The sequence below is a fragment of the Colletotrichum paranaense genome, assembly GCF_030867605.1.
Source record: "Colletotrichum paranaense strain IMI 384185 chromosome Unknown Scaffold_14.1, whole genome shotgun sequence".
Classification (NCBI taxonomy): domain Eukaryota; kingdom Fungi; phylum Ascomycota; class Sordariomycetes; order Glomerellales; family Glomerellaceae; genus Colletotrichum; species Colletotrichum paranaense.
In genome coordinates, this window is record NW_026848972.1 from 811,528 (window position 1) to 826,280 (window position 14,753).

At 54.3% G+C, this 14,753-nt stretch overlaps 4 protein-coding genes across 4 annotated transcripts, besides 1 other annotated feature; 2 read left to right on the forward strand and 2 right to left on the reverse strand.

Moving 5' to 3' along the window:
• Positions 1-84: 84 nt before the first annotated feature.
• Positions 85-1,762, forward strand: CPAR01_14113 (uncharacterized protein; the record flags this gene model as incomplete). The annotated part of the gene is made up of 2 exons (XM_060498365.1): positions 85-292; positions 342-1,762. 2 exons carry the CDS (start codon positions 85-87, stop codon positions 1,760-1,762), a joined length of 1,629 nt encoding a protein of 542 aa, XP_060343099.1.
• A 778-nt stretch (positions 1,763-2,540) lies between these two features.
• CPAR01_14114 (nucleolar complex-associated protein) lies at positions 2,541-4,649 on the reverse strand (the record flags this gene model as incomplete). Its single annotated transcript, XM_060498366.1, has 1 exon — positions 2,541-4,649. One exon carries the CDS (start codon positions 4,647-4,649, stop codon positions 2,541-2,543), a length of 2,109 nt encoding a protein of 702 aa, XP_060343100.1.
• Positions 4,650-5,102: 453 nt separating this feature from the next.
• Positions 5,103-5,863, forward strand: CPAR01_14115 (60S ribosome subunit biogenesis protein NIP7; the record flags this gene model as incomplete). The annotated part of the gene is made up of 3 exons (XM_060498367.1): positions 5,103-5,328; positions 5,420-5,508; positions 5,609-5,863. 3 exons carry the CDS (start codon positions 5,103-5,105, stop codon positions 5,861-5,863), a joined length of 570 nt encoding a protein of 189 aa, XP_060343101.1.
• A 990-nt stretch (positions 5,864-6,853) lies between these two features.
• CPAR01_14116 (uncharacterized protein) lies at positions 6,854-9,787 on the reverse strand (the record flags this gene model as incomplete). The annotated part of the gene is made up of 5 exons (XM_060498368.1): positions 6,854-7,212; positions 7,271-7,914; positions 7,970-8,712; positions 8,766-9,311; positions 9,371-9,787. The coding sequence occupies 5 exons, from the start codon at positions 9,785-9,787 to the stop codon at positions 6,854-6,856; spliced, it is 2,709 nt and encodes a 902-aa protein (XP_060343102.1).
• Positions 9,788-13,587: 3,800 nt separating this feature from the next.
• Positions 13,588-13,659: a sequence feature (Short protein (CPAR01_14117, KAK1523264.1) was converted to a misc_feature.).
• Positions 13,660-14,753: the final 1,094 nt, after the last annotated feature.

The window sequence follows — 14,753 nt, forward strand, 5'->3', positions numbered from 1 at the left end:
AGGAGGAATTTGACACTAATCAAATCACTAGACTTCTATTGGAGAAAGTTCTGAACTATCAGCTACAGAGGACGTGCTGCCAAAATGTTTGCCAACATGGACCCCAAGAAGCAGGCTGAACAGATGGCAGCAGCAAGAACTCTTGCCGCGGAGTTCAGCAAAGCCAAGGGAGGCAGCAGTAGGGGCAGGAACAGCGGACGAGGACGCATGAACGATGGCGGCAGTGGCAGCAGGCCTGGCGGCATCGGAAGAGCAACCCCTACTCGATACGATGCTCCTCCGACTCAGATGAGTGAGTCGACTCCTTGAGAGACCATTGTTCAATTTGCTAATCCTTGCAGACCGCCCTATGCCTTCTTCTTCGCGTGCTGTCTTCACGCAGCCGCAAGTCAATCGAGCCAGAGTCCAGCCTTCCGCCGTCACTCGTGTCGATCCCACTCTCGCGGGTTGGTTGGCAAACACGCCTCAGACTGGTCCAGCGACGCCGGTGACGCCCACGATGCTGACGATTCCCGCGAACACAGTGCCTGCTCGCTCTGACGCTCCGATGGGAATCGATCAGAAACTCGCCAGCTGGCTTACACCCAAGCTTAGCCCGGTTGCCGCTTCTCCCAAGGAGACTTCGACCAGCCGTGCCTCGTCAAGCATACCTGTCACCAAAATTGATGGCCCCGAGACATCGAAAGCCGCCGTTCCCGGAAACGCTCAAGCTGTCTTTCAATCTAACGCTCCTCCGCCTTCTCTGGAAAATGAGGCTGTCTTCCCTCCTGAGACGACTGTCCGTTCGAAGCCGAGTGGCTTTGGAAAGAGCTTGCGGATCGCTCACGAGGCAAAAGTCATCAGGGAACAGAACAATATGAGCGGAGTGGGAACTACTGCCAGTTCCAACTTGGATGCCAAAGCTTTCGCTCTTTTCGCCAAAGACATTGAGTTGGTGACACAGCCGCAGTCTAACCACAACGTACAGGCTCCTCGTCTTCCTGAAACCGTTCACGACAAGCAATATGCTGAAGCCTCCTCCTCCACGAAGACTGAGACCTCTGCTGTTAAGTCAGAGCTCAAATTCGGTTCCGTCGAATGGGCTCTGGCGCAGCTCGAAAGTGGCCGGGAACTTCCTGGCCACCATGAGTTCCACGCTCGCATGGCTCAAGAAGTCGGAAACAAGTCTGGCGCTGTGCCCGCCACTGATACTCATTCCGGAATTATCAACAACACTCAGCCCCTCATTGAGCAGCAGGAGACAACCGACGAAAAGAAAACAGCGGAGCCTCAGATGAAGGAACCCTACTGCAACTGCCCTAAGAGAAGCCACCCAATTATTGGCTTGGCGGCTTCATGCTACAACACGGATTCTGACGGCGATCATGACCTCACTCGCATGAAAGGTGCGTCGGATGCAGTGAAGAACAGGTTCGCGGTCAACGTAATCCTCCACGAGCACTCGAACCCAGACTGTCCCAAGCTGCTTCAGGCTGCTGCCCAATTCCCTCTTCACTTCGGCGCCAGCCCTGCCATTGTAGATGACCCCGACGATCATCTCCAGGTCATCCAATGGAAGGACTCGGACGGCGTATCCGGTCCCTCGAGCAGTGTGCCCGTTCGGAATATCAATTCATCTGGCCATCAGAACAACTCGCCCGGCGCTTCGACCACTTTGGCTGTCGCCTTCAACAACTCGTCCGGTCCTCCTTTGGCTGGTGCTCCAGTTCCACAGCCGTCTGTCCGCCGCCGTAGAGGCATCAACGAATCGATGTGGGCTTAGATCGTCATCGGGATGCATCTCTCACCGTCGCCAACTCTGGAATGTTTGAATCGTTGCTCCTTTATGATCGGGCAACAATTGCAAATCCTTTGAGGGGCACTACTTTGACAGGAAATGGACGCGATATGGATAGGCAAACTTCCGCAGCCGTATCCTCAGATTGTTGAAGTTGTGACAACATCTCTGATCTCTCTTAGCACTCTTTAATGATGCCTTATAGCGGCAAGACCTTGAGCTGCTAAAGAGAAAGGGCATGGAGGACGCCACTAAGCATCGTCGTCGGATCGTCGGAAGATGGTGGGGTTTCGACGAGGCAGAGAGAGTTCTTGATGATGAAGATGATGATGGAAGGTTGACTTTGATATTGGCTTTGGGGGTTTCTCAACTTGGGGAAGCGGAACGAGATATCTCGTACAGAAGCCGCCCTGTGCGTCTGGAGGTATTAGGTAGTCCGCCGCCCAGGTCACTTTGCTCAGGAATGATACCTCACAGGCCGTCTAGGTAGATAGTCAATCCACAGTTTCTCAAAATTCCATGAATGCCAGGGCTTGATTCAATATGAGACATAAAGGCACTACTAAAGGGATCATGATCGAACCTGAAGATGGCTCCGGTGTTCATGGGCGGTGTATGTAATATGTACGTGGTCTCTAAATGCCAAAGCCCGCAACACCCGTAGAAAGGTAACCCCTTTTTATCACTTTTTCCCATGTTTCCCAACTCCTATTTAGATTTCGTTCGACTGATGCCTCAAACCAATTACACTTCATGCTCATCCTCATGCGCTATTAATCTCCTTTTCTAACAACTTGACACCTTCCCTAACTTTGGGCGAAAAGTGCCTCCGCAGAAGCTCGCCCTCCCACACCGTCGTCGCAAAGGGATTGCTTCCCTCGACGCTGTCGCTGAGGGCGTTGTAGTTGCCGTCGCCCTTGCGCTCCTCGGTACACCACAGCGCGGCAATCTTCTTGCCGTGGGTGTGTCCGACGTCTTGCATGAGCGCGAGCGCCGCCTGCGCCGACTTATCGGGCATGTGTAGCGCCGCGGACATGATTTGCTTGCTGAAGGCCGCGAGGCGCAGGGGCGGGACAGAGCGGATCTGGTAGGCTGGCAAGAGGACAGCCGTGAGGCAGCGCAGGAGGAGGACGGTGGTGGTTTGCAGGTTGACGCGGTTGTCGCGGGTGGCGGCGGCCTGGGCGGGGCGGATGTGGAGGGATTTGGAGGTGAGTTCGAGGTCCGGGTTGAGGGAGAGGGAAGGGAGGGAGGTGAAGAGGTGGGTTACGAAGTGGGAGAGGTCGAGGTGCAGCGCGGAGCGGGAGTTGTGCGCGTCTTGGCCTGCGAGGAGGGCAAAGGCTGTGACTGTGCAGAGGAGGGCTTCGCGGCTCGTGTTGCGGGATGCGCCGCCGAGGTCGTCGTCATCGTCGTCGTCTTGTTCGTCTTGGTTCTCTTCGTCGTCGTCGTCCTCGCGGTTGGTGCCCTCTGCGTCCTCCTGAGCGTGGCGGATGAGATCTTTGAGGGCCTCCAGGAGATCGCCGAAGAAGTCCTGGTTGATGAGGTGGGCGTACTTGGCCAGGCCTTCGAGCACGGCGCCCATGAGCCACGGCACGCGCATCTTGAGGATGCGGAAGTAGGACGCAAAGACGAGTTTCAGCGTCTCGGACTGCATGCGCTCGCGCTCCTCGTGGCTGACGAGGGCGTCGGCCTGCTCCATGTCCTTTTGGATGGCCCTCTGCTCCTTGAGCATCTTGCGCTCCTTCTTGGTGCGGAACTCCTTTTTGAAGTTCTTGCGTGACTGAGGCGGGGGGGCACCCGGGTCGCGCTCCCGGTCGACGCGGTCTTGCGAGGCCTTGCCCGCGAACTCGTCGAGCAGGCGCAGGTGGAGGAAGAGGTTGAGCACGCTCTCATCGACGCCAAAGTTGCGGGCCTTCATCATCTTGGCGAGCAAGGAGACGGCCTCCATGGAGGGACGGCCCTCCTCGTCGTCGACGAAGAGCGTCTCGAGCGCGCGGCGGCACTTGTGAAAGTCGGCATCGATCTTGCGCTTGGAGAGCTTGCTGACGAGGATCTTCAGGAGGTCGTTGCGGAAGTTGAAGTGCGGGACGGCGTTGACGAGCGTGCAGGCGCACGAGATGGCGACGCTCGAGATGCTCTGCCCCGTTTTCCTCGTGGTCGGTATATCGGCCTTTGCCCACTTCGCGAGCTCCTTCACGTAGCCCTGGTACCCGGAGACGAGGGCCTGCTCAAAGGCGCGCAGCTTCCGGACCTCCTTGGAGAGCTTCTCGACGGGGGCGTCCTCGGCGACGGGCCGGATGCGGTAGCCTGGGATGACGTCCTTGTAGACGGCGAGCTGGGTGGCCAGCGCGAGCTTTTGAATGGCCTGGATGCGCGACTGGCCAATCTTTGCAATGGCCTTGAAGGCCGAGACGTTCTCCTCTGGATCCTCGTTCAGCGCCATGGCAATCTTGGCGAGCTCCTCTTTGGCCTGGTGGATCTGGACGGGCTCGGGCAGGTCCGACTCCTCTTCTTCTTTCCTACGATCCTGACGCAGACGTTCGTTGGCCGCCTCGGCAGTGGCCTCCTCGTCCTCACGGCCCTCGAGCCACTCGCCGTCGCTCGCGACCGAGTCGGCATCGTCGTTGTTATCGTCGCCCTGCAGGGACCGGTACTGCTCGAGGCGGCCGTCGGCTGTCTTGATGGGCAAGCGGGTGCTCTCCTTCTTGTCCTTCTTTCCCTTGCGCGGGCGGCTCTCGTAGTCCTGCTCTAGGTTCCAGCCGGCAGCGCTCTTGAAGAAGGACTTTTGGATCTTTTTGGACGACTTGCCGGTGTGATCGTTCTCGTCGTCGGGCGGCGGCGTGAGCCTGCGGCGCTTTGAAGCTCTAGAAGACATTGTGGGACAACAGATTTGTTTGGAATGTCAGTCGGAAGGGATAGATTACTTCGAAAGGAGTTTGTTTTGTGGGATTCGCCGCTTCGCTGGTCTTCAGAATGCTCTCGTCCTCGCTGAAAGAGAGATTTCTCAATGTACGGTGGGATTGAGTTGGGGACCCTGGGACCGCCAACAGCGGGAAGAGGGACCATCGAACTTTTTAGTGGAGGTTTTGGTCATTGAGCCAATGGAAACCCCGGAACACCCTCAGACCGCCCGAAATTTTTTGGGTTTCTGCCGCTACTCCAACCTTTTTCGCATCGCGATGCACCTGCATCCCACCTTTCGGCAACGGCACCTCTATTGTGAAAGATCCTACCTATCCACCAACGCTCGCCGAGTCCCAATCCGATTACACCGATACCGAACCGAGCACATTCGAATCGAAATCAAAACACCACCAGAAAGCCCAAGATGCGTCCCCTCACAGAAAAAGAGACCGAGACCCTCTTCAACAAGCTGGCCAGCTACATGGGCAGCTCGCTGAAGAACCTCATCGCCCCGCTCGACAACGGTCCCGAGCCCGATCGTTACGTTTTCCGCATGATCAAGGACCGTGTCTACTATGTGCGCCTCTCCGTCGCCAATCTTGCGACCAGCATCGCCCGCGATAAGCTTCTCAGCATCGGTATCTGCCTCGGTATGTTCCTCTGCGCGTGCAAGGCCAACCCCAGTTCTCGGTCAAGTCTTTGTGTATATGGACTAACCACCGCCCCTTTTTCGCCATATAGGAAAGTTCACAAAGACTGGCAAGTTCCGCCTGCACGTAACCGCTCTTCCCGTCCTCAGCGAGCACGCAAGATACAAGATTTGGGTCAAGGTATGTCAGACTTCAAAAACCCCCAATTCGTTCGATTGGAGTCCGCGAAAGGAAGCATGTACAGTGGGACAGACATGCTAACAGGGAAAAAATCGTTCAGCCTAACGGAGAAATGCCCTTCCTGTACGGTGGCAACATCGTAAAGGCCCACGTCGGCCGCTGGTCCGACGACTGCCCCGAGCACCAGGGCGTCATCGTCTACGCCATGGACGACAAGCCCCTCGGCTTCGGCGTCACCGCCCGCTCCACGGCCGAGGCGCGCCGTCTCGATCCCACCGGTGTCGTCTGCTTCAGGCAGTCCGACGCCGGCGAGTACCTTCGTGACGAAGATACCCTCTTTGCGACGAACAGTTAGATGGGTCGGTCTTGTTATGAGATATTAGAAGAGGAGGGGTGTGGGGGGTCGTTGTGAGGTAATGGCTGTGGTGGCTGCGCCGCTGCTGCTGCTGCTCTCGATACCCTCTGGGTTTTCATGTTTGGCACATTTGGAACGGCGTTTTGGGTTCACCAAAAAAGAAGAGCTTGAAGAACGGCGGGGCATTTTCTACATGGCGTTTTACTGTGATTGTTGGTCATGGGCAATCTTGATCGTTTTACTTTTGGGAGGAAGAATTCGCAGTTAGCTGTTGTTAGCTTACGGCTCTCCAGGATTTGGGTCTGCGAAGACCTGCTGGCTGTCTAGCATATATTGCGAAATTTCATCGACTGCCATATCATGTTTCTTTGCAAGCAGTTTGGAGAAGGCAATGAGTCTCATATGCGATGGCTTGATAATGACGTTGATATTCTTACGGTCAGTAGCGTCGGCTAGGATCTTGATGATTTACTTGCCTTGTACTATGCGGTCCCTTGATATCGAGTTCGAAAACAGATTCTATAGCTGCGAGTGTGTCTACTTCAGCGCAGATTTGGACTATTAAATCTGATGGTCAACACTGCCCTAGAGTTGGCTTGCCGATCCCGGTTCTACCTTCGCAAGGATTATCAAGTAAACACTCGGATGCAATGTTAATGAATTCTTAGTTGGCAATTGGGAATAAGGGCACTGTCTCTGTTGTGAATGAGCTTTTAGTTATCTTCTTTTATTGGATATCAGAGATATGCCTGGTATATATAGAGAGAGAGAGATTGAAAACATTAAATCATGCTGTATCCGTGACGATGTTCGTCATCATCAAGACCAGATGGAAGGAAAGAGTGAGTAAAAGACCCATCCAGAACGCTATCAACAGTCTATACCTCCGTGGAGGACCCTTCTGCCAAATTAAACTCCGTCTATAGATCCCATTTCTAAGATAAAGTGAATTGTATGTTCATTAAATGGTCGCGTAAAATGAGTGCCGGTTTAGAAGGTGAACTTCATCAAAGCGGGGTTGAGGAGTACCGGAAGGCAGAAGTGCGAAGTGATAGAGATAGCCACGGGGAAGATGGTCGCAAAGTAGCGAATCTGCCACTGGACGGGGAAGACGTAGTATCCGCAGACGATGAGAGCGATTCCCAGAGCTGTGAAGATGAACGTGCCCGCGAAGCTCTTGATGATCTTGGGGATCTCCTCCATGAAGTTGCAGTTCTCGACTTCCTTGGAAGTGGCGCCCCACTGGATGTCAATCTCGAAGAAATGGCAGAGCAAAGCCTTGGAGACGTGGAGTGAAATGCCGCCCAGGAAGATGGTGAACACAGGCATCCACTTGAAGTTGTCCCAGACTACATATGAAAAGATTAGCTGTCTGGTGTCGATGCAGAAGAAGAGAGGGAAACTTACGGGCTCCAAGGAGAGACTTCTGGCCCAGTCTGTACCTGAGCACAGCCAAGGCAACGTTTCCAGCGAGAGGGAAGACGACGATGATGGAGAAGAAGATAGCGAACGAATCGAGGTAGTACTTGTCGTAGTAACCAAAGAACCATCCAGTCAGGAAGTAGTTCATCAAGGTAAGGATCCATGATGCTCCGATAGCGTAGTAGGTGCCGATGTAGGACAGAATCGTAACTTTCCTGTAAAAGGCGATGTTGGAGAAGACAAACCGTCTGAAGAGGGGCGTGAAGGGGCCACGAGTAAGCCAGAAACGGAAGGGGTGGAACAGCAGCTCGTTGCATCCGTAGGCGTACTTCTCCCAGCGGGCCAACTCGTCGTAGACAGTGAGGGAGACACCCTCCTTGAAGCCATCACCGGTGTAGGCGCCATAACGGATAGAGTAACCGGAAGTCTGCAGACGCAAAGCCATATCGAAATCCTCGGAGACGTGAGACTCAGACCAGAACTTCTCGTAGCCATCCTCCATGTAGGAAGCAGCATCTTGGAGAGCAGACCAGCGGAGGATAGCGTTGTGACCGACGAAGGGCGAAATATCACCGTTGGCGACGGCAAAGGTAATCATAGTGTAAATCATCTGCGTGAACCATGTGACACTGTGAAAAGAGATTAGCTGGTGTGCGTATGGAATGATCACTCGAATCAACTTACGCCTTCTCGAAGAAAGAGTCGGAAACCTGCATGACACCGGAGGTGTACTGAATGATGGCAACCTCGGGAGAAGCCTCCATCTCGCTAACAGCATCCAAAAAGCAGTCGCGGGGAACACGGGTGTCAGAGTCGATAAGAAGGATGTAGTCACCCATGCGGATGTTGCCCTCAGCCCACGTTCGGCCCTCAGACTCCTCGAGAACCTCAGCAAGAGCTTGCTCGTAGGCTTGATCCTCACTATCTTGGCTCCATCTGCTTCCGCGGTTGATCTGCTTGAGCTTCTCCTCAACCCTGTTGCTAGTCATCAGGGCGTAGTTCATGTTGGAGGCCTTCTTGAATCTGCCTCTGCGGATGAAAGGCTGAACGGTGGGGTCTGAAGGCTTGGGGTTGTGGCCGGGGCGAGCAACCCATCCCATGTTGTGCTCCTCATAGAACTCCCTACGGGCCGAGGCTTCGTCCTCGCTGATGAGCTGCATACCGTCGTCGTTGACAAAAATGCTGGCAGAGCCACCCTGCATCTCGTAGGTGGAGATGGCAGTCTTGAGAGAGAGGACCGTGGGCTTGATGACAGCGTTCAGGCCCTCCTTATAGACGGGCATCTGGATGGTGACGTGGGGAAGCTCGCCACGGTGAGGGCCAAGGCGGCGCGGTGCCTTACCAGAGTAGTTCTTGGAGTTTGCGTGAACCGACGAGATGGGACCGAGGATCTGGAAGATATTTCCGGAAATAGACAAGAAGAAGAACTTGTGGTGCGTTAGTTCATGACAATCCGGTAATTCAGATTCGCAATACTCACGAGACTGATGAAAAGCGTAAGCGGGGTAACGGCCAGGAGTGCCCAGCGCGTGTAGCTGCCGTCGATGGTGGACTCCAGAGCCAGATTACGGTAACCGAGACCCAAGCACGCCACAGACAAGCAAAGCGCCGCCGAAACCATGATAGAACTGGTGAGTCGGACTGGTCTGACCTCAGCCTTGAGTGCTTCCTCAAGCGCGGCAGGCGAGAGTTCCTCAACATTGACGCCGGCCTGCTTCTCGTTCTTCTCGTCGCCATCCTCCTCATCACCTCCCTCGTTACGCCAGATGTAGGAGATGATCATGTGCTCCAGGCTCTCTGCGCGGGCATGCAGTCTGTTGGCATCATCATCCCAGACGGTGAGCAGGGGAGGGTCGAGAACGAAGGCTGCAAAGTGATGCTTCTGACATCTGGGCAGATCGGTCATCCTCTGGAGGACTTGAAGCTGTAAGCCTCCAGCGAGAGGAATTGAGTTCAAGGGTTCACCGCTGTTCAGGAGTCCGTGAATGATGGACTGGATAACAGGTGTGTTGACGGTCATGGCACACTAAGCAGGTGGTTAACTTGGAAACTTGGCTACTATGACGAGTGCCTGTGGGTACTTACGCTGACATTCAGCTGGGTGACCATATCGAAGAAACCATTGGGTACAGTGGATAGCTGAGGAGGAGCGCAGACATAATCGTTCCGACCCTTCTTGAGAACAACACCCTCACCCAAGTTCCACGCCGAAGCATACATCTTCCTGAGCTGGTCCTGGTAGATGCTGTGGACAGTGACATCTGCCCTGAGGTCGATGATACTGCTAGCATGCTTGTCCCTCATACCGGCAGTGAGCGCCAAGCTCACTGTCGACTGTCGAGCGGATGTTCTGGCGCTGTGTGTCCGGTAAGGAGCCGGTCTCTCGGCCGCCTGCGGCTTCGGCTGCGGTGCAATCGGTTGCAAAGTAGTCGGCTTCGACGGTTCGGCCTCGGTTTGGCCCGACGCCTGGTCGGGCGTGAAGTATGTCTTGAAAGCCTTCATCTTGTGGAGACTGTGAAACGAACGAACCACAAACTGGTCAAACCACTTCCCGCCTTGAGGTGAAGAGAGAACAGGATGGTTGATTGTGAGCGAATGGAATGAGTGTTGGTCAGGGTGACCAGTGGCTTAGGGGGACGGGAAATCGGTTCAAGATATGTGAGACGGGACCATAGTAGAGACTCTGCAAGTGCGGAGGGCTGCCATCCTGGGGACAAAGGTCTAGTCAAGCCGCATACACGGGGGCACCGGCAGCTGAGAGCAATATTATCTGGTCTAGCTGAGTACGCCAGGAGCGATATGGGCGGCCATGGACGCCTCCAATGCGGCAATGAAAGGCGTTAGTCAAGGATCGTATCGAGGAGGGGGGGAGACAAACAACGGTTGGCCTCGCCAGCACTCGCCGGTCGACCACGCACGCAAACCTGGGTTCCACAAGCCTAAGTCGTCCGTTCAAGACGGACTCCTAGCTGAGATGGGACTGGTGACAAGCGAAATGGTTCCTGACTTTGGTGCTCGAAAAGCTGGCGCCACCCGTGCGTTGGGTGGAAACCCGGTAGTCAGGTACAAAGAAGGAGAGAAGCTTTCCCCCATCGTGAGGGGGTAGCGTGGATGGAGGCGACAAAGGAGAGTCGAGGCCTTATCGCACAAACGATGGCTCACCAAGCGTTGCATGGCCAAGCCGTTAGACTGAGAAACAGCCATAAACACCCCTGCGAAGGCAAAGGTGTGCTAGCTCATCGGCGTTGCCTTGGTCAAGTGCCATCATGATGATGATGCTGATCTGGAATAGGCGAGTTGATTACAGGCCACTGGCCAAGCGGGACGACACGGGAAGATCGCGAAAAAGTTCTTCTCATCAAGCCGGGAGACTGCCTGTGAACTGACACCGGCAACGACAGTGTTGATCAGGGCACTCGCCCACGCCGGAGACACGATAGTCGAAGCCGGCCAGAGAAAACCCCGGCGATTTTGGTGATCAACAACATGCTAGCAAAACAAAAGGTTAGAGACAGAAGAACGGCGGATGATGGGGCAGTCTAGCTCAGGAACGACCAGAGCCGTCCTGACTTAGCGTGGTCTAAATCGGCCATCTCCTGAGGCTCTAGACTGTGCTTTCAAGGAAGTCGTGTAAGCAGAGAAGCGCAAGACAGCTAGCTGATATCAACAGCCGAGAGAGGAAAAGGCCTTTTTCCAGTCCTTTCCTGACCAAGCTTAGCCTTGCCGCAAAGCAAGCCTCCGAGAGGTCTTTGACCATTGAAAACCTCCGCTCGTCTACTTGGCTTGCGCCGGCCAAGTTGGTTGTGGGCGCTAAAATTGGCATACCGCAAGCTGCAGGACAATTGATTTTTTGGCCTCTAGCTACTTTCGTCCCAGAACCCTGGTCACGGCAAGCTGGCAGGGCCTTCCGAGGTCTTGGTAACCTTATTCGTTGACCACTTGGGCGAGCAACCCTGGGATTGCGAGGGTATCCCACTTTTGGGAGAGACATAACGCTGACCGGGCCGAGTGTCTCTCTACGCAGTAGGTTTCCCGTTGTCTCTGCGTCGTGGGTGGGGGGACGCTCGTACAATAAGAGCGATCTTCAGACCGAGTCCTCACATAAGGTTTGTGTGTTTTGGCTCTAGAATAAGGTATCGGTCTTTTCGAGGAAGTAAAAGGGCGTTTGGATGCCTACATCTAAGATTGGTGGGCATTCACAGTTCTCCGCTTGGCACTAGCCACGGTGAAGGTTGTGAGCGGTGGTGAAAAATCACGTATTGGGGCCGACCTGAAGCACACCTCTGGCGGAGTTGAGGTGGATTCTTGCCTCGTTAACCCCAAAGGAGTTGGCTTCCCGTTGTTACTTGCTTTTTGGGAGCAATACGGTGTTTTCCACGAAGGCATGCAACAATGTTTCGGGAATGGTGTGCTCTCAGTCATTGTCTCGTCCGAGAGCCATGCATGACGGTAACTTGCAGAATGACTGGAGAGGATTTGGGCGTAAGACGGGAAACCACCGTCATCCCATGTAGCTGCGAGGTTCGGGCGGAATTGTCAATATGGGATGATTGAGATGAGATGGCTAGAGATTAGGTGGGCGAGAGTGGCTTGCTGAACCTGTGACATTGCCTGGTCCTGCCGATTTCCAGGGGTGGTATGGCGTACAAAAAGTGTTAGTGTGTAAGTATTCCATAGACCAGGCCCATTCCATGCACGTCGTAGATAGATGTGATGGTCGTACAATGGTGGCTGAAGGAAGCCGGCAGAGGCAGACGATGGAACCCGATTGAAAGAGGGTGGAGGAGGGACGGGAAAGCTAGGCAAGCTGGCACGTTGGCTCGTTGGCACGTTGGTAGGCAAGCTGGCACGCCGCCCATGGTGATGATGATGGCGATACATGCAGATTGCAAGGCAGCGGCAGCGCAGTCACGGATGGCGGCAGATCCTGGATGTCGTTTCTGCATTTGGTTAGATGAGGTTGTGTCTCGAGGTGGTGTCTTGGTTGCTTCGGCGGCATCCTTCCACCGACACCTTCCCTCTCGCCTGTGCCTTGCAGAAACGAGCATGTCATTACACGTATAGCTGCTCATTATGCTGTTTAGCTGCGTACTCGTTACCGTGAAGAAGTCCCATTGGATGACGTGATTCAGAGCATATGCACTTTGAACGGCATATTCGCATATCCGCAACGTCCTATCGGGCTCTTCGGGGAGCGGCCGCCGTGTACCTAAGGTAGGTAAGCTGTGTTACTGGTCCTTTTCGCCTTGGGTCACGACAATCAAACATCCAAATTCTCTCGCCCGCAACACCCACTGCAACGCTGCAGATACCATGTGGCTGCATACGACTATCTTGCTTTTCTAGGCACCAGGCTCGACTGTGATACGTCCAAATCTCGACTCTCAGCTACGTTTGTGGTGCAATGCTGCACAATGGAGAATATTGGTCTGAAGTTCCCAACGTCTGGTCGCGCCGATTTCCATTCATCCCGACCGTGGCGCTTTTTCGGTCTTTCCCATGACCTCAGCTTCTTCAAATCCACTTGGGTATCATCGCCTCATCTTTCGACTTGGGTCTATGCATTCGTTTCGCCATCCCGGCCAAATTCTGCGCTAGAGGCCTGAGCAGTCCGAACAGGCTGAACAATGGGTGCGGTGAATCCCAACAAAGACGCGAGTCAATTTGACTAGAAAGCCTCCATAACGCTGAATCTGCTGAAAGGAAACAAGAAACGCAAGTGTCGGTCTGCTGCCCCGAATCAGTCAAGTCTCTGGATTCTCTTTTTGATCGACACTGCCCAGGACGCGGTCTTGTTGCCGGCGTCCGCTGTGTGCTGCTTAACAATGGATGGCAGATCTCTCAGCCCAGCGGTTGAACAGATAGTTTCTGTCTCAATTCGCGAGCAAAGACTATTCAACACATGCTGGCTTCAGCTCTCAACGCATCATCTCTATCAAATTGACGATGAACGTGGCAATTGCATTCTTTTCGCGTAGCGAGCCCTAATACCGGTCAACCTTATGCATCAAGTTCAGCTGTCGGCGTGTCTGAACTCTGTACTGCCTATCTAGCCAACCCCTGAGCCTGCGCAGATCCCGTTTTCGACTATTGCCATCCCGCATACAATTTTCCCGGTTCACGATATCTCCGCCCCAGAACTGTCCAATCGAATCCTTGCAACGCCCCGTCTCGCCAACCTTACGAACTCATGGTTTTCAGCCAGAGCTGGGTTGCCGTCCAGTTGTTCAGGACATCGTGAAAGATTGCAAGGGTTGTGGCCCTGAACTCTTCAGAGCAGCCTTCGCCCTTTCAGACCTTAGCTAGTCCCACGTCGGACTGCGTCGAAAGGTCGAGACCAGGCTCGCGGCATCTGGCAGCGCTGTGACCAACATCGCGAACGCCGGCAGAAACTTCGAAAAGTGGAAGGCCCTTATTCACTAGTGTCCCTTTCTTTTTTACGCCCAGGACTGCTGGACCATTGCTCTTCCCGAGAGAACCTACCTTGGCATACGCAACATGAATCTACTGAAATGTCTTCATCTCGGGGGAGATGTCGAATAGCACTGTGACAAACAGGCAAATAGGGCGCGCGACTGTAAGGAAGAATTCTCCTGTTGGCTACTGCAGGCAAGGACGACTTCATCACGTTGATAATGCGGCCGCCCAGATGAGTTGGATTCGTCCAGCTCGTCGCAGCCTGGTCCCGCTTTCTGTGACCATCCGATCTGGATTGTCGATATCACATTGACTTTGTCAAATGATAAGACTCTGGTCACTTTAGCAGCTCCTTTCCCGCCTCGGCCTGCATGGGCCAGTCACGATTCTATTCTAGGTTGTTACCAGACCCCTCGAATCAGCAAGAGACACGATGAAAACGGCGAAAAGCAATCTTGCATCTGAACAAAGTGTCGACTCTCGAGACGGGACTTTGACAGCTGGCTGAATCATCCGTCGCAACGTCGCGGGGGCATCGGATCAACAAAGCGCTCACGTCTTAAACAGTGCCGTTCGCTGTATTCTACGAGAGAAAACACGGCAACATCTCCATATCCGGAAAGGCCAGCTGAAAAGACAGCCGCACTGGAAGAAATTTTGCACTTTTCGCAGAGGCTCCTCAGGAGGATCGAATTTACCCCTGAAAAGCCTCTATTTTGGCGCCAAGACTTCAGCTGTCAGCCATCCGCGAGACTGGCGCGGGGCTCGGACCTTGGACCTTGCCACGCGCCGAGAGCACGCTATCGAAATTCGAAGAGGACCTATGGTCAAATTCGGGACATCGAATCTGTCAGGCAAGCCACGCGACGAGAATAGCCGGGCTCATTAGATGCGTACGAAGCCTTTCCCACGGTCCCGGGATCGCATCGCAGGACCCTTGAAACTAGGTTGCATTCGGTGAAGTCGAGCAAGAATGTCTTGTTTCATTGTCTATTCACTTGTCTCTCGTCCCCAGCTTCCCAGCCCTATCTTGAGCAAACGCTTCCTTTTC